Genomic DNA, 25619 nt, shown 5'->3' with positions numbered 1-25619 from the left:
TCTTTTCCTCTTCCGTTTCCGGTCTCTTTTCCCAGAAGGGCTCCTGACCCTCCAACCACAACAACCCTTAATCTACTACACATTGATAAGCAAAGACCTGAATGGTAATTCCCATACATTCACATAAATATGTAACACATGGAATCAAGTCCCAAACGCACTCTGAATTTAGCAAATTGTATGGAATTTAATCCCGAACACACTCTGAATTTAACAAATTGTGAGGAGTCTCATCCCGAACACTGAATTTAGCAAAATGTATGGAATCTCATCCCGAATGCACTCTGAATTTAGCAATTTGTAAGGAATCTCATCCCGAACGCACTCTGAATTTAGCAATTTGTATGGAATCTCATCCCGAATGCACTCTGAATTTAGTAATTTGTATGGAATCTCATCCCGAACACTCTGAATTTAGCAAAATGTATGGAATCTCATTCCGAACGCACTCTGAATTTAGCAAATGGTATGGAATCTCATCCCAAACGCACTCTGAATTTAGCAAATTGTATGGAATTCAAGTCCCGAACACACTCTGAATTTAGCGAATTGTATGGAATCTTGTCCCGAACGCAATCTGAATTTAGAAAAATGGACGGAATCTCATCCCAAACGCACTCTGAATTCAGCAAGTTGTATGGAATCTTGTCCCGAACGCACTCTGAATTTAGCAAATTGTATGGAATCAAGTCCCGAACACACTCTGAATTTAGCAAATTGTATGGCATCTCCTCGTGAACGCACTCTGAATTTAGAAAAATGTATGGAATCTTGTCCCGAACACGCTCTGAATTTATCAAATTGTATGGAATCTCATCCCGAGCGCACTGAATTTCTCAAATTGCATGGAATCTCATCCCGAACGCGCACTGAATTTAGCAAATTGTATGGAATCTCGTCCCGAACAAACTCTGAATTGAGCAAACTCGCAACGGTACCCGCTCTATGGGCGGGGCTTCAATTGGGAGGCCCAAACGAAAAGGCTAAATATCAGAAATTGAAGGCTTTTTTTCTATTGAACGATTTATATGAACATCCATTAAATCTCGATCGGTGCAGCCGTTTGTGCGGCACCCGGGAAAATAACGTCATGCGGGAGCAAGTATCAGCAGGATGTGGCAGTGTGGGAGTACACGTTTCTGATCCTCCTTCATTCCGAAGTAGCCCACCACTTCTCCAAGCATTCCGCTCTTCAGATCCGCCATGACAGATTTAAGCTTGATAATGAAGACGCGTGCAGTTAGTCCTCCCGATACGTGTTTCCTTCATTGTAAAAACTTCCAAATCAACAGTTAAAATGATTTTGAGCCGATAGCTGTTACGGCCTTGGCAAGATCGATGGAGACAGCGATCTGTTAGCGTATACACCGCCCAAATAGTTATGTGGAATTCTCTCATGTGGAGATTAAACTAATCGTGTTCACAATCGCTATGTCGTATGTACTCCCGATACGTGTTTCCTTCAGTTGAAATGGGTTAGAATTCTCTCAAGCAGGGAATCAACCCGTGTCCCTATTAAAGGTCTTTGTCCGAGGTCACCGAGTTCGATCGGTGCAGCTGTGCAGCGATCGGTGCAGCCATTTGTGCGGCACCCGGGAAAACAACATCGTCACAATGAGAACAATGAACGTTATACGAACACCAATGTTATGCGTGAGTCCAAACATGAGAATGCTGGAGACTAAAGCTGAAATTGGGAAAACTAAATAGCCTCTTTTACTCCTGGAGATCCCAGGATTATCCACCCAAAATATCGTTGAGATCGGTGCAGCAGTTTTTACGGTACCTTCGAACAGACAGACAGGCAGACAGGCGGACATTTGGTGAATTATAGTAAGAAGAACAATGAACGTTATGCGAACGTGAATGTTATGCGTGAGTCCAAACCTGAGAATGCTGGAGACTAAAGCTGAAATTGGGAAAACGAAATAGCCTATTTTACTCCTGGAGATCTCAGGATTATCCACCAAAAATATCGTTGAGATCGGTTCAGCAGTTTTTACGGTACCTTTGAACAGACAGACAGACGGACGGACATTTGGTGAATTATAGTAAGATTGTATGGAATCTCATCCCGAATGCACTCTGAATTTAGCAAATTGTATGGAATCTCATCCCGAACACAGTCTGAATTTAGCAAATTGTATGGAATCTTGTCCGAAACGCATTCTGAATTTAGCAAATTGTATGGAATCTCATCCCAAGCACACTCCGAATTTAGCAAATTGTATGGAATCTTGTCCCGAACACACTCTGAATTTTCCAAATTGTAAGGAATGTTGTCCCAAACGCATTCTGAATTTAGCAAATTGTATGGAATCTCATCCTGAACATTCTCTGAATTTAGCAAATTGTATGGAATCTCATCACGATGGCACCTGCGCAGAGAGGAGTGAGATGATCCTGTTACTCTGTCTGCCCATCTCGCAGTCAAACACAATTGAAAATCATTCCAAACAGGAAATGTATTATTGTTGGGGATATCATAAAAGATACCAACAACACTCACGAATAACTAATGTAACATCTTGGATATGGTGGTGTAAAATATGCTGCAACAATGGTGGTAAACTTCCGAAAAACTTTTTTTTTTCTTCAGCTCTTAAAACCTTTGCTTTATTTCAATTTAATGATGTACTTAAATGATGTACTTTTAGCTCTTACACGAGCCTCGACTTTGTATACAAAAAAAAAAAACAAAAAAAAAAAACACTGTAGAGTACATATTGCCTTACCTGCACATTCAAACCCCTTCCATTTAGTAGTACTTGTATGAAATATTACATCATCACAACCAATCAAATTTTCCGTTCACAGGCATGACCTTATTTCTCAAGACTGTGTGGGGTAAATTGTTTTATGAACTCTAGTCTAGTCTTATTTATTTGGGGGGGACCTTTGTTTATCTCAAAGCATATATATTTTTTGGTAATGTCAAAAACTTTTTATTCATTAATTTTTTAGCTACTGTAATAATATTATCTTGAGTATTTTCGCGCGATTGACCCTCGGTTAAGACCGTGGGATCATGGATGGCCAAACGAGCTTTAATGGAGGCGTTTATTCAATGACGGATTTGACTATACAAGCACGGGGGAAGAAGGAAGAAGAAGAAGCGGCGAGAGCTCTTACCTCACGGCCCGCGCGCGCCAGCGTCTTCAACCTGGAAACAATTGAACTCACATGAACACCGGATTTTGCATAGAAAGGGAAAATAATCCAAGTATTTATTTACAATAAATATCGGGACAGGAAAATAACGCGCTGGTAATCACTAAACCCCTCTAATGGAGCGCTCCACATTCACTTCAAATACAAACAAATGGGAATGAAGCAAATAAGATGTTGTGTTCATTTGTAGGGACTTAGCTCTGTCTGTGGTGAGTCAGGACTCGTCAGCTTCGAGCGCCGTCATCCGACGCGGCTCCGTGCTTGGCGGGAAGTAGGCCTCGATGCCCCCGTTCGCGCGCTGCTAGGCCACCGAGCCACTCGCTCGCCCTGGTCTCGCTCGCTCCAGTGGCAAGCCTTGCTCGCTTCGTGAACGCCAGGGAGGAGAATCGATGGCGCTCCAATGTTGCTCCAACAGGTAATTCGCGGTTTGCAAAAGGAAGGTCCAACCGGGAACGAAAGGCAAAGCAGAAGGGAGGTCCGGGCAGGAACGAAGCCAAAGCAAGAAGGCCAAGGGAAGAAGAGAGACAAAATGCCGGCAAGCGAGCGGTTTTCTCTCACGCGGTGTGACGTCAGCCCTCCTCTCCCCCAACCAGCGCGGTGCCCCTCGACTTCTCGAATCGTCTCACCGCGTTGGTGTCATCCCATTGGCCGATCGCTTCCCGCCCCCCATGTCATGCCATTTGTCAGTGGCCAACCACAAGTCCTTCTTTATCCTCCAATCGGTGTGGTGTTTGTTGCTCGCCCCTTCACTGGCCAATCACTAGTTCTCCTGGGCGTGGCTCCCAGCCTGCCTGAGCTCGATGTGTGAAAGCCATGGTTTTTTTAAATTCTTTTTTTGTATACAAGATTGAGGCTCGTGTAAGAGCTAACGTTAATCACAAAAAAAACAAAAGGACGCATAAAACATATAATAAAGGGAGCGGGAGACAAGATGGGGAGAGAGAGCGAAGCACACAAGTGCAACAGTAGTGAACAGGGACATCCAGAGATCTGTGGGAGGGAGAGGGCTTGGGGAGGAGGCATGGGAAGGGGGGGGGGGTGGGAGAGGTATAATACACATGGACACTGCTAGGACTTCCAGGAAAGAAGGTAGGAATTTCAAGAAAGTGGATCTGGGGTGAATTAGCAGGGGTAGAAAAGATCAAGGTTTTGGATGGTGGAAGATAAGAGATGGTGGTGAACAGCTGTTTTAAAGACCTGGAGGGAGGAGTGGGATTGAAGCGAGTGAGGGAGTTTGTTCCAGAGACTGGAGAAAAGAGGAATGATAGAGTGAAGGTGAGCAGAGAGTCTTGATTTTGACAGTTACACCATAAGAGGGTTGCTGGCAGATCTTGTGCGACCTGTAGAAATTTTTGGGGGATAGAGCACAGAGAGAGTTGGGGGAGCAAGGCCGGAGAGGAGTCGTTAGAAGACAGAAAGACCACCAACCTGCCTGCGGCGAGTGAGTGAAAGGCCCTCGGAGTTAGCTTCATCGTGGGAGATTCCAATGATTCTGAAAGCTTTGGTTTCAACAGCGTGAAGCCGAGCTAGGTGTGAGGCAGGAACACCGGCCCATAGGGGAGAGCAGTATTCCATCGAGCTGCGGATGAAAGCCTTGTATGTGGTGAGAAGCTCAGGTGTGCCAAGGAAGTACTTCGCACGACGGAGGATGCCCAGTCGGCGACTGGCTTTGGAGGCCAGCTTGGAAATGTGGTTTTCCCAGGAAAGATCATGGCAGATAATGTGAGACCCAAGAGCTTGAGTGACAGAACTTCTTGAAGAGGATTGTTGAGAAAGTAGATGGGAGGGTTGTCCAGTCGGTCTTTTCAGAGAGACATAGTGAGAGTGTGAGATTTGTCAGGATTAAATGACATGTTCCACTTGTTTGACCAGTCTGTGATTTTGTCCAGGTCTGCATAGAGTGAGGAGGCTGCAGACTGCCAATCTGAGGGATGAGGAATGGAGCGGCGGACAGTGGAGTCTTCAGCAAAGAGATAGAGAGGATTTCCTAAAGAGTCGGAGAGATCATTGATGAAGACCAGAAAAAGCACAGGGCCCAGAACACTGCTTTGGCGAAGGCTACCCAACCCCCCTTTGTTGTTGTTCTTTGAGTATTGCCACTTCCGTTTATGAAGACGTCCTCGACGATTGTTTCAATCTGAAAAAAAACTTACCAAAAAATTAGACCTATGTATAATACGCACCTCTAACTTTAAAAAGATTTTTGGTAAAAAAAAGTGCGCGTTATAGTTTTACGGTATATGTATACTGTACTGTGTAAAAGTTTGGGTTATTTTTACTTTTGTGGTTCAATTCCCTATTAAACATTTGTGGGAAGTTATAAGTGTGCAATGTAGGTGATTAATAATTCAAATTTCTGTGAAAGGCAATTTAATATCACAGTTACCGTTGAATATATTTAAATATATTGTTAACGCACCGAGGTTCGAGTTCACCACGTGGGGGGCTACTCCTCGGGATTTGCTCAACCTCCGGTCCTGAGGTCGCCGATCATGGACATCTCCGCTGTCCGGCAGGCTGCAAGTCAACCATGGATGCCAATCAGTCTGATATCCCACGATCCTCCATCTAAGTACCATTTACCTGAAGATGAGGTGGTTGACCTGACTGAGGATCGCACCCTCGACGCATGTCTGCTTATCTATTTAATCGGAGGGGAGGGGGGGCGGGAGGGGGGGACGCCGAGCGGAATGGCCAGACGCATCGGCTATGTAATGGAGCCAAACAGTTGGGGAATAACGTCCTGGCTAACACTAGTGTGGACTATGCTGTCTCAATGAAAGAATAGACACCACAGACAGATTGGAAGGACAATTCAATGGGGTTTATTTACAAGGGGGCGAGGAAGGGTCATGGGTGGGACGTTTAGCTGGATTTGTTTAATGTTCATCAAATGCATGTTTTTTTCAGCATGCAGACAGCCTCTGCAAGAGGCAGAAATCTCAGCTGTGGTGCTGGGGACGTTGTCTGGCTTGCACTACCTTCACAATCATGGAATAATACACAGGTAGGTTTGCGGATGTGGTAACGATGTGCTCTGGCAGTTTTCTTTTAATTTCTAGTCCCTATTGCCTTTGCTTCTAAAACCAGAGCACTAATATTGGATGAACAACATATTTTTTTAATCAAGCAAAAGAAAAGGTAACTTTACCCTTCCTCCCTCCCCCTTCCATCACCATGTATAATCAAATGAATTGCATAATTGTCAATATCACACAGGTGATGCATGAGCATGTTAGCATGCTGTACACGGCAAAAACAACTGATGACTGCTTCTTCTCTGTCCCCCTATTCTCACTCTGATTTACCATGTATATAATATGCAATCGGACCAAGAACATTTGCCAAAGCCCATCCGTCTACAAAGCACTCATAATTAATCCGGAAGTAACCAAAAATTTCCTGAACTCTCCCGATTTTCCACACAGCTATCTGCCATGATCTGTACATGGCAGATAGCTGTGTGGACCTTTTGGGTCTCACTATCTGCCATGATCTTTCTTGGGAAAACCACATTTCCAAGCTGGCCTCCAAAGCCAGTCGCCGACTGGGCATCCTCCGTCGTGCGAAGTCCTTCCTCGGCACACCTGAGCTCCTCACCACATACAAGGCTTTCATCCGCAGCTCAATGGAATACTGTTCTCCCCTATGGGCCGGTGCTCCTGCCTCACACCTAGCTCGGCTTCACGCTGTCGAAACCAAAGCTTTCAGAATTATTGGAATCTCCCGCGATGAAGCTATCTCTGAGGGCCTTTCACTCACTCACCGCAGGCAGGTAGGTGGTCTTTCTGTCTTCTACCGACTCCTCTCCGGCCTTGCACCCCCAGCTCTCTCTGTGCTCTGTCCCCCAAATATTCCTACAGGTCGCACAAGATCTGCCAGCAACCCTCTGATGGTTAAACTGCCGAAATCTCGGCTCTCTGTTCACCTTCACTCTTTCATTCCTCTTTTCTCCCGCCTCTGGAACAAACTCCCTCACTCCCTTCAATCCCACTCGTCCCTCCAGGTCTTTAAAACAGCTGTTCACCACCATCTCTTATCTTCCCCCATCCAAAACCTTGATCTTTTCTACCCCCGCTAATTCACCCCAGATCCACCTTGTTTGAAATTCCAACTTCTTTCCTGGAAGTCCTGGCAGTGTCCATATGTTTTATACCTCTCCCACCCCCCCCCTCCTTCCCATGCCGCCCCCCCCCCCCCCAATGCCCTCTCCCTCACAGATCTCTCGATGTCTCCATGTCTCTCGGTCCCTGCTCTCAAAATAATGTTGTGTTTGTGTCCTTCCTCCTCTCTCCCCATCCTGTCTACCGCTCCCGATGTTATATGTTTTATGTGTCGGTTTGTCTTTCTGTGTGATTAATGTTCGCTCTTTCACGAGCCTCGATCTTGTATACAAAAACAAAAACAAAACAAAAAAAAAAGCCCAAAGTCTAGCAACAATATTCCTTTATTACTTGGTACTATTTTTTTTTGGAATAAATATCTCACCTCAACAAATATTTTTTACCGTCATTTATTACCCCCACGCTTCTTGAAAGAAAAACGGGGATATTGTAATCGGCTCTGTCCATCTGTCCATATGTCACGATAGCTCCTAAACGGTTGAGCAGAAATTCACCAAACTTGGTAGTTAGGATCACTACGTGGCAAGAGGGTGCGAGAGCAGTATCATATTTGGCCCCGACCCTTGGGGTGGGGGTTAAAAGGCCCCTTCAGCCGTTCTCAAGTTTTGTACACTCAAGTTTTGTTCTCAAGTTTGTCAAAAAATGCAATTATGAGCACATTTGTAATCATTTTCGAATGAAACTTTGTATATGCAATCAACATTAGAGAACGCATGAAATATGTATCAATTTTTCGGATTTACCCCCAGAAGCCCAGATCATACCCCACGCGTGGGAACGTTGGGTCACAGGGGTCAAAACGGGAAAAAAATTAACTAAGTTTGATGTTGGTTCATTCCTGATGGAACCTATAACTATCTTTCAATTTTGCTTTCGGTGGGAGGCGTGGGGATTTGCGATGACATGGCATCAACTTTGCTCTAGTTATAAACATGTTTTTTTCCATATTGAATCCTAAGTATAAAAGTACCAATATACCGTGCAACAGTCATTCTTAAAGAATTTGTGATGGGATTTAGCGATTAATCTGTAATTATTTTCAGACATCCCTGCTATTCAACCTGGTAAATGAGGACACTTGATTCTGGGAAAGACAATATAATTTAATTTCCATTCAATTAAAAACGAATTTGATGAGCAAAATGAGGAGGAAGATAGAAAAGAGATTCTGAAACGATGTAATATGAAGATGATACTCATATAGAATCTAAATAAAACGGAATGTATTATTTATATATATATATCTATATGTATATCGACGGTTTTATCGAGCAGTAGGGTGGGTGGTTGTGTGTGCATGCGTGCCTTCATGTTTCTGCATCATGTTATCATGCGTGTGTAGGGATGTGAAGGCAACGAATATCATGCTGTCACCTGAGGGACAGGTCAAGCTGACGGACTTTGGCTCCGTGTCCCTAACCTGTCCTGCACGCTCCTTTGTTGGGACTCCATACTGGTATTTAAGCACGTCGACTTTCCAAAAGTTGAGGTGTCTGTGTCAGTTGGTATGTTCAATCCTGGATTTAAAGATGTCTTGTTGTTGAGTCTCTTGGAAGCCCTTGAAAAATGTTGATGTGATTAGCTTGTCTGTGAGTTCATTTATAGGAAACGGGGGTGTGCAAGTAAGCAAACAGGTGTGAGACTCTTCCTGCATTGCAATGATTGTCCTGTTGTATTTTCACGCACTTTTGCATTCCAAAAGAGTGTTGCCATTTTGAATTGTTTTTCAGGATGGCTCCAGAGGTGGTACTCGCCATGGAGCTGGGCAGTTACGACTGTCTTGCAGATATCTGGTCGCTTGGTGTCTTGTGCATTGAGCTTGGTAATGAAAGCGGGGGCGATATGTAAAGCTCGCTCTTTTGCTTCACTATGGAGCACTCCATGTGCAAATTTCCCTCAGTTGGGTTCCTCATTGTTATCCATACTTTTTAAACTAACTTGAGTTTTTCCCCCGCAGCTGAGATGCGCCCCCCTTGGTTCAACCTGAACGCCATGGCTGCGCTGTACCACATTGCCCAGAGCCCCGCACCTACCCTCCAGCCTGGACCCTGGTATGCGCACTCACGCTTGAATTTGTCTGCAAGGATTTGCGAGTTAACTAACCTGAACTTGAGTATTAGCTCTTTCACGAGCCTCGATCTTGTATACAAAAAAAAACAAAGAAAACTTGTTTACTAGCTGAGAAATTGTTTAGGTGCCGTGTTGATACATGTGCTGACTAGCTAGCAAGTTTGTTTTACTTTAGTAATCCATAAAGTGAGTGTTAAACTAGTTATTTTACGAGTCAGCTTTGTATAAACTATAGTCGTTTTGAGTCGATAGTTCTACTTGTGTTTTTATTTGTTTAGGAGTGATATATTTGAAGACTTCCTCCAAAAATGCCTCAGAAAAGATGTGAAAGAGAGATTATCATCACAGGATCTTGTTGGGGTAAGTATAGCTTTGATCGCAAGGGCATTACCTCGCACATGTGGATTAACTTTGGTTCTGTATAAGGAAAACATTCTGCTTTTGTGCGTCAACGAGCTGTGGTTAGCAAAATGTGTGATTCTTATAACTATAAACACAACTTGTGACTACATTGGATGACATCAACAGGACGTTGATTGAGGTGTGCTAACCGCCGATGTGAAGCAAGAAGCTGATGCCCGAAACATCAGCTTCTTGCTTCCCATGGTGGTTAGCATACCTCGATCAACGTCCTGTTGATTCCATCCCTTATTGTCCCCCGTCGCACCGCGGAGCGAAAGGGGGACTATGGTTTTCCCCTCCGTCCGTGTGTCCGTCTGTGCGGGCGTGCGTGCGGGCGTGCGTGCGTGCGTGCCTACGTGCGTGTGTGCGTGCGTAAGCGAAGGACCGCATTCGAATTTGGTGTGTGGGTGCAACCCACGTCAAAATCCAAGATGGCCGCCGCCATGTATGTCTGATGCCATGTATGTCTGAACCTTGTGAGCGGAATATCTTGAAAAATAAGCGAAGTACCAACTTCTAATCTGGTGTGTGGGTGTATCTAGGCATAAGGAAGAACGCTATTGAAAATTGGGTTGCCACGTCAAAATCCAAGATGGCCGCCTCCATGTATGTCTGAACCTGAAAAATTGGTTCAGAAAATTGAAAAATTGACAATCTGTCAATTTCCCGACCCGGATCTCAGTCAACGGAACATCTTCTCTTCTGGACTTGGTTATGTTATGACTAACTTCCCTGGAAATGTCTGCTGCTCTTCTTCTGCTCCAATCGGATCATCTGATCATGTCCTTGTTAAAGTGGACATCTCTCTGACCATCCTCAGGGAGCCTGCTCAGCGTCGACGAGTCTGGCATTTCACTCAGGCCAACTGGCACGGTCTTCAAGCAGCCATCAATCATCTGGACTGGTCTCCCATCTCTACCACCTCTGACATCAACTCATCCTGGGAATTGTTCCAAAGTAAATTGCTCTCTCTCATGCACAGATTTATCCCATCTCGTCTTCAGTTGTCATACCCTTCCTCCCGTCCATGGTGCACGGAATCTTGTGGTGAGGCTGTTGCCCAGAAACAACTTGCCTTCGTCTCCTGGAAAGCAAATCCAACGGAAGGAAATCTCATTTCCTTTCACAAAGCCCGAAACAAGTGTGTGTCCACCCTCAGGAGAGCTAGGAAACAATATCTCTCCGTTCTCAAGACCGAACTCTCTTATCTGTCTCCCTCTTCCAAATCCTGGTGGCATCTGGTCAAATCCGTTTCTGGTGTTTGTTCCCCCTCCATCCCCTCCCTTACCTCAAACGGCTACACAGCTGACTCCGCACATGAAAAAGCTGAATGCCTCAACTTTGTGTTTGCCTCTAAATCTTGTGTCCCAAACCCATCCCTCTCTGTACCCACCATACCCAGTCGTACCCTGCTGCTCCTGGACTCCGTGTCCTTTCCTCCTGACAAGGTGGAAAAGTTTCTGTCAACCCTCGACTCTGATTCTGCAACTGGACCCGACGGCATCAGCCCACGGGTCCTAAAATCCTGCTCTGCCGCTCTATCTCACCCTCTCTCTGTTCTCTTCACCCTCTCTTTTGCTCAAGGTCAACTGCCATCTGCTTGGAAATCAGCCAACATCACCGCTATGCACAAAAAAGGTGCAAAAACAGATCCTAGCAACTACAGACCAATCAGCCTTCTCCCAATTATCAGCAAAGTCATGGAATCCATCATTGCTTCGGATATGAAATCTTTCCTCTTCTCCAATGGCTTGATCTCTGATCATCAATTTGGTTTCAGACCAGGTCACTCTACTCTGGACATGCTGTTTCTGCTGTCTCAACAATGGATGGAGGTCCTCAATGCCAAACAGGAAATTAGAGCTGTCTCCCTCGACATATCACGTGCCTTCGACACGGTCTGGCACCCCGCTCTGCTCACCAAACTCTCCTCCTTTGGTATCCATGGAAATCTCCACGCATGGCTGGCGGACTTCCTCTCTAGTCGTCGTCAACGTGTGGCCCTGAATGGGTTTCTCTCATCTCCTCTTCCTGTTCAGGCTGGAGTTCCCCAAGGCAGTGTTCTGGGCCCCGTGCTTTTTCTGGTCTTCATCAATGATCTCTCCGACTCTCTTGAAAATCCTCTCTATCTCTTTGCTGATGACTCCACTCTCTGCCGCTCCATTCCTCTTCCCTCAGATCGGCAGTCTGCAGCCTCCTCACTCTCTGAAGACTTGGACAAAATCACAGACTGGTCAAACAAGTGGAACATGTCTTTCAATCCTGACAAATCTCACACTCTTACTATGTCTCTCCGAAAAGATCGACTGGACAACCCTCCCATCTACTTTCTCAACAATCCTCTCCAAGAAGTTCTGTCGCTCAAGCTTTTGGGTCTCACTATCTGCCATGATCTTTCTTGGGAAAACCACATTTCCAAGCTGGCCTCCAAAGCCAGTCGCCGACTGACCATCCTCCATCGTGCGAAGTCCTTCCTCGGCACACTTGAGCTCCTCACCACATACAAGGCTTTCATCCGCAGCTCAATGGAATACTGTTCTCCCCTATGGGCCGGTGCTCCTGCCTCACACCTAGCTCGGCTTCACGCTGTTGAAACCAAAGCTTTCAGAATTATTGGAATCTCCCGCGATGAAGCTATCTCTGAGGGCCTTTCACTCACTCACCGCAGGCAGGTAGGTGGTCTTTCTGTCTTCTACCGACTCCTCTCCGGCCTTGCACCCCCAGCTCTCTCTGTGCTCTGTCCCCCAAATATTCCTACAGGTCGCACAAGATCTGCCAGCAACCCTCTGATGGTTAAACTGCCGAAATCTCGGCTCTCTGCTCACCTTCACTCTTTTATTCCTCTTTTCTCCCGCCTCTGGAACAAACTCCCTCACTCCCTTCAATCCCACTCCTCCCTCCAGGTCTTTAAAACAGCTGTTCACCACCATCTCTTATCTTCCCCCATCCAAAACCTTGATCTTTTCTACCCCCGCTAATTCACCCCAGATCCACCTTGTTTGAAATTCCAACTTCTTTCCTGGAAGTCCTGGCAGTGTCCATATGTTTTATACCTCTCCCACCGCCCCCTTCCCTTGCCCCCCCCCCCCCAAAGCCCTCGCCCTCTCTCAGATCTCTCGATGTCTCCATGTCTCTCGGTCCCTGCTCTCAAATGTTGTGTTTGTGTCCTTCCCCCTCTCTCCCCATCTCCCTTCCCCCTCGCTCCCGATGTTATATGTTTTATGTGTCGGTTTGTCTTTCTGTGTGATTAATGTTCACTCTTTCACGAGTCTCGATCTTGTATACAAAAAAAAAACCCCAAAAAAAAAACCTTGTGAGCGAAATATCATATCATAGCATGTTTTTTGCGTCTTCCACTTTGTCAACTCACATCACTTCCCCGACGGGGGACCTAGGCGTAACGCTTGTTCTACCTGTCTGCCGACGCAGATCGACACTGGTCCTCACCAGCAAGACTCGTTCTTCATTCTACATTGGGCATACATTGTACATCCAAGCTTCGAGGCAAATCTCATGGCATTTTGCTTCATAAAAAGCTTTCGGCTGGTTCCTTGTGACTAATATAATCACAATATTGTTATCTACACCAAGCGGTTGAGTGTGTGGCTTGCATATTTTGCATATTCCCGCTCTTCACCTGTATGCATGGGTAAGGAGGGGACGATTAGATTGCATCCCAATATGTAAATGGATACCACATCCGTAATTTGCCTTGGATTTTGCTCCCAAAACTTGGTTTACAACAGTCTTGGTAATTTTATTGCAAGTTTTTTTTTTTGTGTGTGTGTTATCTTATTTAATTTAAACGTTTCCCAGTCAGGTATGCATTGGACATCCATGAAGATTGCAAATTCATTTGATCAAAGCAAACGTTTGTTGTACGATTGTAGAAGTGATGTCCAATATTCCATCGAACCTCATCCCTGTACCATTAAAATGATTTGATTCTAAACAAACTGCTAAAGCTTCTCCAAATTAGATCCATTGACTGATTGTAATGTGGCCAGCTCGGGTGATAACTTGCTTAACTTTTTATGCCTCTGCCGACAAAGTCGCTGGAGGCATTATGTTTTCGGGTTGTACGTCCGGCTGTCTGTCCGTCAGTCAGTGAGTCCGTCTGTCCGTCCGTGATATGTTTTCGTTACCGCAATAACTTGAGAACGGCTGAAGGGATCTTCGTCAAACTTAGTGCAGGTATGTACACTACTGGTCAAAAGTTTTAGAACACCTCAATTTTTCCAGTTTTTATTGAAATTTATGCATTTTAATGTCCAGTGAATAACCTGAAATGGTACAAAGGTAAGCAGTAAACTGCTCGAGGTTAAAAAAAAAAAAAAAGTTTAGGTTTGCAAAAACGGGAAAATAATGTAAATTGCACAGTTATATTGTAAAAAAAAGTCTTTCTTCAGGGAACAAGTAATGGGTTAACAACTTACAGCTGTTCTGCAGCAATGTAAGTAAATTAAGCCTTGAAAGTTGATGCAAACAATTCCTACAGGTGTCCCAACCTCTGCTGATTACTTGATTACAAACCCCCTGTCTGTATAAAAGCAGTATTGGAACAGACTGTTATTACACCTCTAAAGCATTATTTGGACAATATTGCACTGCAGGAAGTAGTATATTGGAAACTGGAGGAAACTCTGACAGGAAGAGGTCTGGCAGACCCAAAGCCACAACAGAATCAGAAGACAAGTTTCTGAGAGTCAACAGCTTGCGTGATCGGCGGCTCACAGGACAACAGCTTCAAGCACAGCTTAACACTGGTCGAAGTAAGCAAGTCTCAGTTTCAGCTGTGAAGAGCAGACTTCGAGCTGCAGGTTTGACAGGTCGAGTGGAGGTAAGAAAGCCATTGCTAAGATGGCAAATTAAGAAGAAGAGGCTTGCCTGGGCCATGAAGCATTGCCAGTAGACTACGGAAGACTGGAAGAAGGTCTTCTGGACCGATGAATCAAAATTTGAAATCTTTGGTTCATCACGCAGGGTTTTTGTATGTCGTCGAGTCGGCGAAAGGATGGTTCCTCAGTGTGTGACACCAACTGTCAAACATGGAGGAGGAAGCATGATGGTCTGGGGCTCTTTTGCTGGATCCAGAGTCAGCAACTTGCACAGAGTGACTGGCACCCTGAACCAAAATGGCTACCACAGCATTTTGCAGCGCCATTCAATACCCTCTGGTATACGCCTACTACTTTGCTGAGTTAAAAAGTTAAATTAAATTTTGTTGAACAAAATGATTCTATGATTTCTTTTTTATCTCCAATTGTTTATTTGTTCTATATTTAATTTCAGAGTACATTGAGACATTCAACTGCGTAAATTTCAATAAAAACTGGAAAAATTGAGGTGTTCTAAAACTTTTGACCGGTAGTGTATAATGAGGTAAAGTTGAACTGATTCGATGTTGGGGTCATGAGGCCAAAGATCAGAGGTCATGTTCGGTAAAAATCCTGTTACCCCGATAACATGTGAACCAGTGATAGGATTCTGACCAAAGTTGGTACATGTATGTACTATGATGCAAAGATGAACATATTTGATTTTAGGGTCAAGAGGTTAAAATCTGTAATGGGTTTATAACTTAAGAACGGCTGAAGGGATCTAATTAAAACTTGGTACAGGTATGAAGAATGATGTAAAGATCAAGTCATTAGATTTTGGGGTCAAGAGGTCAAAGATCAAATGTTAGACATCCCGTCATGTAAAGATTCTGTCACCGAGCTAACTTGTGAACCAGTCATGGGATTTTCACCAAACTTAGTATAATTATATATTATGATGCAAAGATAAAATGATTCGATTTTGAGATCAAGAGGTCAAAGATCAGAGGCCATGTTAAGTTGCAATAACAAGTCAGGAGACGACGATGGTTCACGAGCGAGCGGTATTCAATGACAAAGGACGGACTATAACCGAAACAGGCGCGGACAGGCCAGGCCTGGAAATGTCAAAACGAAGGTTACTGACCTTGAAATGAGATAGAAAATAATGTATAATCAGTTATGAGGTTAGTTAGCTACACAATACCGAAAATTCGGTTAGATTCCGACAACTTTGAAACTTTGACCTTTGTGACCTTCAAAGGTCAAAGGTCGAGGATTCTGAAATTTGTTGGAAAACATGTATTTCATTATGTATGTGATAATATAAGATCATGTACGACATTTCACCCTATCAGGAAGCGAACAATGTAATAAAACCATAAAAAATTGACTTTTCTAAATTTCGTGACCTTGTGACCTTGACCTTGGGGCGAAAATGAAAATTCGATCTCCGTGGGGCTAGGCACATGACATTGGCCTAACCAAATACCGAAACCACTGTCAGATTCCACCAACTCCCTCGGAGAAGATGTAGCTTGGACTTGATTACCCCCTAAAAAGACATCTTTTTCGGGCGTGGCTCCGCCCACAATGGGCGCAATACGCCCACTCCAGGCAGGACACAACTAGATCATGATATCAACCTCCCACCCAAGTTTCATCAAGATTGGATGCTATCATCGGGTAGTTATGCTGTGGACAAACAGACACACAGACAGACGCAGACACATGAAGAATATAGTGGTCACTTGATAACTCGTGAACCAATTATTTCATTACCGCGATAACTTAAGAACAGCTGAAGGGACCTAAGTCACACTTGGTACGGGTATGTATAATGATGTAAACATGAACTGATTAAATTTTGGGATGAAATGGTCAAAGGTCAGTGGTCATGTTAAGTAAAAATTATGTTGCCGTGCCAACTTGTAAACAAGTGGTGGGATTTTGAACAAACTTGGTATAAGTATAAATATATATGATACAAAGATGACTAATTCGATTATGGGATCAACAAAAGTCAAAGGCAGAGGTCATGTCAGGTAAAAATGTGATAACTTCAGAACAGCTGAAGTAGGCCGTGTGCAGCAGGTGTAAAAAGCAGCTAGAAATCGGTTTTCGTTCCATGTCTGAGGTGCAACTTGAAATTTCGCATATGTATAGACAACTGTATGGTGGACTCTGGGTAAAAAGTTCTCCATGAAATATCCCTACAACACGACACTGTGGGGTGTTGAAGTTTGCTACCAGGGTCCAAAAAGCCACTTTTTGGCATTTTTGGCCATTTTTAAGGACTCGTATCTCCAACACCACCAATACATGGGCTATTGTACTCTGTGAACTTAAAGACTGGACAACATACTTTTTAAAAAATCAAAATCCTAAGGTTTATTAAATCCTAAGGTCCTTGCTTTATTAAAATAATTATCATGACTGAAACACAATGATTTTTCATAAATAATAACAACCATCCTCGTTTTCGATACATCACAAATTCCTCACTAATCACGTTAGAGAAATAATTATGCAATCATCAAAGCAACCCACAGTAAACGTCTGTCAAATGAAGTAGCAATGTCTTTTAATCAATAATGGTTCTGTTGTACCGTAGTTATCGTAATCAGGTACTTCAGTAAATAAGTAAGGATTTGAGGAGTGACATTTAGCGTTTTCAGCCTTTTCCATGCACCCATTACTTCATGACTAGACATGTCAGACAGTCTAAACTGCAGTTTCTGAGAGTTATCAGAACAGGGTTTTCAAAGAGGAAGCAACAATACAACAAACACAACAACAACAGGCATTCTAAGGCCATTTTCCCTGCAAGAGCAGGGGTTAGCCTTGCCAAGCCCATGACAATCTTCTCCATTTTGCCCTATTTTCTGCATCTCCCCTTGTTAACCCCCTTGCCCGCATTTCTTCTTCCAACACCTTTAGCCAAGTCTTTCTCGGTCTTCACCGTCCTCTATTTCCTTCTACATTCATTTCCATCATTCTTCTCAACCAGTCACTTTCATCCTTCCTCAACACGTGACCAAACCATCTCAACCTGTTTCTCTTCACAGCATCCATCACAGGCTCTATTCCCATCATCTTTCGCAATTCATCATTTGTCTTCCTCTCTCTCAACGATACTCCGCACATCCACCAAACCATTCGCATTTCCACCCCTTCCAGCCTTCGTTGCTACTCTACGTTCATTACCAATGTCTTGCTCCCATAAATCATAACACTTCTCACACATGCAGCATACACCTTTCCCTTCAGCTTCAACAACACTCCCCTCCTCGTCAGCACGCCACTCCGTTCCCGAAACTTCTTCCATGCACATCTCACTCCAGCAACCGTTGCCGAGTCTGATCCACCTTCTCCATTCAACATGTCTCCTAGGTAGCAAAATGTTTTCACACCTTCCAGCGTCACGCCGTCTCCAAGATCCAAATCAACATTTCCTGCATCTGCAGCTCCCTCTGTACACACCTTACACTTGAATGTAGCTGCCACACTGGTGAATGACCCTATCAGACTACTACATTTTTGATGAACCCACTCAGCGTACATTGTACATTGAATGGATGGACAAAAGGACCACCGAGGCACTCGGAAACATGGTGGTGGGATGATGAAGTTAGAAAGAGGATTGACGAGAAGAGGAAGAAGTTCAAGGAGTGGCAGAAGGCGAAGGGTACGGGGGCAGAAAAGGCAGAGCATGAAAGTTATAAGGCAGCCAAGAAGGCTGCAAAGAAATAGGTAGCAAAGGCGCAGGAGGCATTTAGGAAAATGTTTGGAGAACGCTTGGATTCGGAAGAGCGGCATTCAGGATTACAAAGCAGATAGCGAAAGAGAGGTGTGATGTGATGGGGGTGAGATGCTTGAAGGATGAAGTGGGACAAATCATTGTGGACCCAGATGGAATTAAAGGAAGATGGAAGAGATATATGGAAATACTGTTGAATGCAGAGAATGAATGGGATGGCAAAATAGAGAGTAACCTAGTTTTAGGACCGGCAGAGACGATAACTGAGAAGGAAGTTGAGGAAGTGATAAAAGCAATGAACAGTAGAAAAGTTGGAGTGCCGACGGGAGTTGTGGGAGATATGTTGAAGCCAGCAGGAAGTTGGGGTGTCAAGAGAATGACAGAGATCTGTAATCTGGTGGTGAAAGAAGGCCGCATTCCAATGGATTGGGAACTGAGTACCCTCGTCCCTCTATACAAGGGCAAAGGTGACCCTCTGGACTGTGGCTCGTATCGAGCGATAAAGTTATTGGAGCATGGAATGAAGGTATTGGAAAGGGTGTTGGAGAGGAGGATAAGGAAGAAAGTGAAGTTTGGATTTATGCCAGGAAGAGGAACGACCGATGCGCTTTTTATTTTAAGGCAGTTGCAGGAGAAGTACATGGAGAAGAGGAAGAAGTTGTTTCTTGGGTTTGTTGATCTGGAGAAAGCATTCGATAGGGTTCCACACGAAGTAGTGACATGGGCATTGAGGAAGTTAGGAGTGGAGGAATGTTGATCAGAGTAGTGATGGCAATGTACGAAAGAGCGCGTGCAGCTGTAAGGACGAAGGACGGGAACAGTGGTGAGTTTGAGGTGAAGGTGGGAGTGCATCAGGGGGTCGGTACCGAGTCCACTACTATTTGTAGCTGTGCTGGACGTGCTGGCTCAGAACGTAAAGGAGGGTTTACCGTGGGAGTTGTTGTATGCAGATGATCTGGTGTTGATTGCAGAAAGTATGGATGGACTGAAGGAGAAGATGAACAAGTGGAAGGAATGTATGGAGACAAAAGGTCTGAAGGTGAATATCGGAAAAACGAAGGTGATGGCAAGTGGTAAAGCATGTGGTGAGGTGGAAAGAACTGGGAAGTGGCCGTGTGCTATGTGCAGGAAGGGTGTCGGTATGAACTCCATTCAATGTACAATGTGCGCTGAGTGGGTTCATCAAAAATGTAGTGGTCTGAGAGGGTCATTAACCAGTGTGGCAGCTACATTCAAGTGTAAGGTGTGCACAGAGGGAGCTGCAGATGGAGGAAATGTTGAGTTGGATCTTGGAGACAGCGTGAAGCTGGAAGGTGAGAAGACATTTTGCTACCTATAAGACGTGCTGAATGGAAAAGGTGGATCGGACTCTGTAACGGTTGCTCGAGTGAGATGTGCATGGAAGAAGTTTCGGGAACTGAGTGGCGTGCTGACGAGGAGGGGAGTGTCGTTGAAGCTGAAGGGAAAGGTGTATGCTGCCTGTGTGAGAAGTGTTTTAATTTATGGGACCGAGACATGGGTAATGAATGTAGAGCAGCAACGAAGGCTGGAAAGGGTGGATATGCGAATGGTTCGGTGGATGTGTGGTGTATCATTGAGAGAGAAGAAGACAAATGATCAATTGAGAAAGATGATCGGAATAGAGCCTGTGATGGATGCTGTGAAGAGAAACAGCTTGAGATGGTTTGGTCATGTGTTGAGGAAGGATGAAAGTGACTGGTTGAGCAGAGTGATGGAAATGAATGTAGAAGGAAGTAGTGGACGGGGAAGACCGAGAAAGACTTGGCTAAAGGTGGTGGAAGAAGAAATGTGGGCAAGGGGGTTAACAAGGGGAGATGCAGAAAATAGGGCAAAATGGAGAACATTGTCATGGGGCCCGCAAGGCTAACCCCCGCTCTAGCAGGGAAAATGGCCTTAAAATGCCTGTTGTTGTTGTTGTTGTTACATGTTTAAGGCTCGTAGTGTAGTGTAGCTAAGTGTAGCTAATACATGTTCGTAGTGTAGCTCGTAGTGTAGCTAATACATACATCACACACAGGACAAGGACATGAGTAGACAATGAACAAATTAACATAGTATATGGGATTTGAACCTGGGATCCCATCATCATGAGGTATGTGCTCATGTGGGAACAACAACCAAAAATTCACAGGAAATCCACACAATCGGCTTGGATCTGTTAAGTTGTAACTATTGTAGGCGCTGACATGGTGCAGAGCACTTACAAATATAGTGATTGTTGACGTGTGCTCTGTTTTTTCAGCATGAATTTGTTCAACTCTCCGAACCAGATCATATCATTCTGGACCTTCTTGCTCATGCAAAGCAGGCAGCACAAAACCTGGAGAATTTAGAATTCCGCCGACTGCAGAAGCTGTACCTGCTTGATTCACAACTTCATGACATGGTGGTGGAGGCAGGATTTGATGAGCTGTGTGAAGAGGCAGAGATTAATGAGCTGGAAAAGGAGGCAGAGATTGGTGAGCTTGTGGAGGAGGTGGAGATTGGTGAGCTTGTGGAGGAGGCGGAGATTGGGGAGCTTGTGGAGGAGGCGGAGATTGGTGAGCTTGTGGAGGAGGCGGAGATTGGTGAGCTTGTGGAGGAGGCGGAGATTGGTGAGCTTGTGGAGGAGGCGAGGATTGAAGAGCTGGTGGAAAAGGTGATCATTGATGAGCTGGTGAAGGAAGCGAGGATTGATGAGCTGGCGGAGGAGGCGAGGATTGATGAGCTGGTGGAGGAGGCGGAGATTGGTGAGCTTGTGGAGGAGGCGGAGATTGGTGAGCTTGTGGAGGAGGCGAGGATTGAAGAGCTGGTGGAAGAGGTGATCATTGATGAGCTGGTGAAGGAAGCGAGGATTGATGAGCTGGCGGAGGAGGGGAAGATTGATGAGCTGGCGGAGAAGGCGAGGATTGATGAGCTGGTGGAGGAGGCGAGGATTGATGAGCTGGTGGAGAAGGCGAGGATTGATGAGCTGGTGGAGGAGAATGTCATCGGTAAAGGCATGGGATTGGGAGGAAAAAACATTATGGATGGTCATGAAACTAAGGAAGAAGCAGAGATGATGGAAGAATGTAGACCTGAAGTAAAGCCCATTAACAATGATGAACGAAAAAAAGTTTCCCCATTCCAAGAAAACAAACAAGGAGAAGAACAAGCAGAAGATCAACAGAAATATGAGAAAACCACGAATGCTGACAAACATCCTCAGGTAGATTATTTTATGCTAATTTTTTAATTCCCTCCTCTGATGAATTCCTGTTCTTTTTCTTCGTTTATATTTCTTTTTCTTTGACATCCAATTTACCATATAATTATATAACTTATCTGCCTCCGCCTTTCCGGCTTTCACCCCCGCCCCCCCCCCCCTACCCACGTCCCCCCATCCAATCATAGATCTCACCTATTGCATTGCATCTCTCCTTTCTAATTTCTCCATGTCTCTCTCCATTGGTCCAATGTGTGGTTTTTCTATACTTTGGTAATTTAGTCAATACAAAACTCTGCAATTGAGGGGAAATAAAATTGACGTGTCCATTTATTTTATGATTCCTCTGTTGCCCAGCTCAAGTGAGATAATTACACTCTATTTTTTGGAATGTGGTCTTTGCTTTGCTTAGGTAAGGGAAGGATCACATGGCAAGGTAAAGCAAGCCACGCATGCAGTTTTGCTTAGAAGAATGAGAGACGGTGCTTTGATTCGCAAGGTAAGTCTAATTGGTGTTGTTCACCGTCTCATCTTGGGCTGATAGGATGGCCTAGATGTACGCATACTTATCTCTAAGCTGTCTAGCCTGGATTTGAAACCCGGCCCAGCTTTAAACTGTCATCCCGGTGTTTCACAGGCTGGGTGATTCATTAATGTGTGTGCCGTCCCTCGGATGGATGTTAAAAGGGCGTCCCTTCTGCCTGCATTCATTTGTGGATGTTAAATATCCCATGGTGTCCTTCGTGAAGAGTAGGCGAGTTATCGCCGACACCATGAACAAATTACAAATACCTGCCCTAACCAGCAGAGGGTATTGCATCAGCAGCACAGCCATGCTCTCAGCCAATGGTGCTACTTTGCTGCATTGTGCGGCATACAAACAACGAAGAGCTATTCATCTTGATATGTGATCTGATGATTGTCTTAACTGAAGTAGATGTGAAGACCATAGAATTATAACCAGGCTAAGTCACATTTTAGTCATTTCGAGAAAAACGTGAAAAATATTTTGAAAAACGTGAAAAACTGGGAAATATATATAAAATGTGACTTAGCCTGGTTATAATTCTATGGTCTTAATGTATAATCCAACCCTCCAGATCTTTTGTACCTCCGTAGTCTCTTTCCCAGATGTCTTTACACAAGCTACTCGAGACCCCATCCCGTTTCGTCGATATCACTCTGCTGTCACTTTCAGAATCACGCCAGTGTATCTGGCCAACGAGAGAGCCGAGAGGTTGGAGCAACTCTGGGGCGGACAAGGTCTCAAGAAGGTCTAGCCTCAACAGCTCCTCACCCTGTACTTGTGACAGCTGGAGGGTGCAATCGAAGAGAATGCCCACCATGTGGCAGGAAAGATTCAGAGGTAAGGACTTGAGTGCAAGCTTTGCAGACAGCTTCATCAAAATATATACTTGGAGGAAGGTTTAGCACAGGCTGTGTTTTTCTAAATCAGAGAAATAATTGACAAAATTATTTTATCATTTCTCAAAAATAAAACCATATATTGGTAAAGTATGCATTGTTGACAAAAGACTTCAGACAGAATCAGAGGTTGATTATCTATATAATAATAGCGTAAGGACTCGACTTTGTTATCCCTTTTACGCCGCACCCAGTGACCCGATGCCCACGGCACTAATGGATTTACGATCTACGAACCGCGCTCTTTGTTTATCACGTACAGCCATACTCGAAAAATCGGAATTAGCCGACGTTGGGGCCCAAAAGCATCCGATTAACTGCCGATACGACGCCATCTTACGACGCCATCGTATTGGCGTCTGCTGGGCGAAAGCGAAGCAAGCCGTCCGCTGATTGGACAGGCGAAGGCGACAGCAAGCCGTCCGCTGATTGGACAGGCGAAGGCGACAGCAAGCCGTCCGCTGATTGGACAGGCGAAGGCGACAGCAAGCCGTCCGCTGATTGGACAGGCGAAGGCGACAGCAAGCCGGCCGCTGATTGGACAGGCGAAGGCGACAGCAAGCCGTCCACTGAGTGGACAATCCACAGCATCCATTTGTGCTGGTGTCGTCGATTGCGGTGTACGCTAACCTCATCAGGTGGGTTTACCATAATTTCTTCCAACTCCCAATACAAGCCGTCCACTGAGTGGACAATCCACAGCATCCATTTGTGCTGGTGTCGTCGATCGCGGTGTACGCTAACCTCATCAGGTGGGTTTACCATAATTTCTTCCAACCGTGCTCTTTGTTTATCACGTACAGCCATACTCGAAAAATCTGAATTTGTCGACTTTGGGGCCCAAAAGCATCTGATTAACTGCCGATACGACGCCATCGCCGAGTGACGAAAAGTAGGCCTAGGCCTAGGCCCTACCTATCCAGTTGTTGTGTTTCCGTTGTGGCCATGATCTCAACAAATGGCGTAGGCCATGTGGCGTAGGGTAGATCATGATCAGCCTACCCCCCCCCCCCCCCCCCTTCGTTTCACCAACTCCTGCATCTGCCACCGTTCATGATTATCAAAGTAGGCTTTACCCTGTTCACGATAAGGTAGAAATCAGTGAGTTGTATACGAAGAGATAAAAGGATGGCATTGACTTCGAGACGGTACGTGATAGTTGGCTGCGGCTGGCTGATTCCTATTACGAATCCATTCATTTTTCAAAAGTATATCGTAGCGTTGTCATTTAAGTAGATTGCAATAAATACGTTGTTCATATACGCACTCTTCATTCTCATCTTTCTTCCTAACTCTTACTCGGACAAGCAAATCCCCTATGCCATCCATAATGGTACACTCTATCCATACACCACATCCTCCCTTCCGTGGATGTTCCACGGGTTTCGGCTAGTCTATATAATAATAGCGTAAGGACTCGACTTTGTTATCCCTTTTACGCCGCACCCAGTGACCCGATGCCCACGGCACTAATGGATTTACGATCTACGAACCGCGCTCTTTGTTTATCACGTACAGCCATACTCGAAAAATCTGAATCTGAAATCTGAAATCGACGTTGGGGCCCAAAAGCATCCGATTAACTGCCGATACGACGCCATCTTACGCCGCCATCGTATTGGCGTCTGCTGGGCGAATGCGAAGCAAGCCGTCCGCTGATTGGACAGGCGAAGGCAAAAGCAAGCCGTCCACTGAGTGGACAATCCAGAGCATGCATTTGTGCCGGTGTCGTCGATCGCGGTGTACTACACCACATCCTCCCTTCCGTGGATGTTCCACGGGTTTCGGCTAGTATATATTGTTACGGATCTCAACGTCGGCCTTTTCCCCTTACCAAGGGGGGGTTGATCCCCTTGTCTGTCACTGACCGCCGTGAGTCCTCGAAGCTACAACGTCCTTCCCGGACCGACGGTAGGTAGGGTTTGTTAGGCCTAGGGGTTCGCTACGTACCTAATTACTACCACCAGCCGGGAACGAGGGAATAACTTCTGCTCGAACCACTGTTTTAGATGGACTAGTTGCCGAGCGGTTTTAGCAACCCGGAGTTCGAGCCGTTAACAAAGACTAACCCGATTGCGGAGCTTTGGCCGAAATCGCACCACAGGAACTCAATTGGGAAATCACTAAAGCGATCGGATGAGGAAGAAGAAACCAAAGGTAAGAAATAACAGGATTTATTATTATTTACACCAAAAACCCAAAGAAGAAGAAGAGAAATGTAATTTACATGGAAAGAATAGAAGACACAGTGCAATCCTTAATACAAGCTTACTTACTCCCAGGGACAAGACAAAACAAGACAAACTCACGTATACAAAGGGAATTCTCAGGCAGGTAGGAATGGCTGGAAGGAGAGAAGGTTCAGGTGGGACAACCGGGCTGGAAGGTTTTTGCAGGTCACGGCAAGCAGGTCAGCTCCGGGCTGGAAGCGAGGAGCCGGCAGCTTCCTCAGGCGTACTCTGCCTCATGCGCGTCCTCTGACTCATGCGTTCTCAATCGTGCTCCCTCGTTCATCAGCCTCCTTACGCACCTGCGGTCGCTCACTCATCTGCTCCCTTACGCATCTCTGGTGGGGGCTGATGCAACGGGTTTTATAGCCACGCCCTCGAACCTGCTCGATGTTTCTTTCTCCGCCCTCTCGA

The 25619-nt window shown here is 45.2% G+C and overlaps 1 protein-coding gene across 5 annotated transcripts in view; it reads left to right on the top strand.

The window, feature by feature from the left end:
* The window catches only part of LOC137432215 (uncharacterized), a 92298-nt gene that overhangs the window by 39380 nt on the left and 27299 nt on the right, over positions 1-25619 (top strand). For all 5 annotated transcript variants that reach the window (XM_068123941.2, XM_078782917.1, XM_068123938.2 and 2 more), the window contains exons 6-13: positions 6082-6178; positions 8638-8751; positions 9026-9117; positions 9253-9346; positions 9644-9725; positions 20611-21555; positions 21965-22051; positions 22751-22918. In XM_068123941.2, coding sequence (XP_067980042.2) covers positions 6082-6178; positions 8638-8751; positions 9026-9117; positions 9253-9346; positions 9644-9725; positions 20611-21555; positions 21965-22051; positions 22751-22918 — 1679 coding nt within the window. The remainder of the gene's footprint in view (positions 1-6081; positions 6179-8637; positions 8752-9025; positions 9118-9252; positions 9347-9643; positions 9726-20610; positions 21556-21964; positions 22052-22750; positions 22919-25619) is intronic.

This window comes from Myxine glutinosa, chromosome 8 (assembly GCF_964187855.1).
Source record: "Myxine glutinosa chromosome 8, kmMyxGlut1.1, whole genome shotgun sequence".
NCBI lineage: Eukaryota > Metazoa > Chordata > Myxini > Myxiniformes > Myxinidae > Myxine > Myxine glutinosa.
This window is presented reverse-complemented; position numbering and strand designations above follow the sequence as displayed.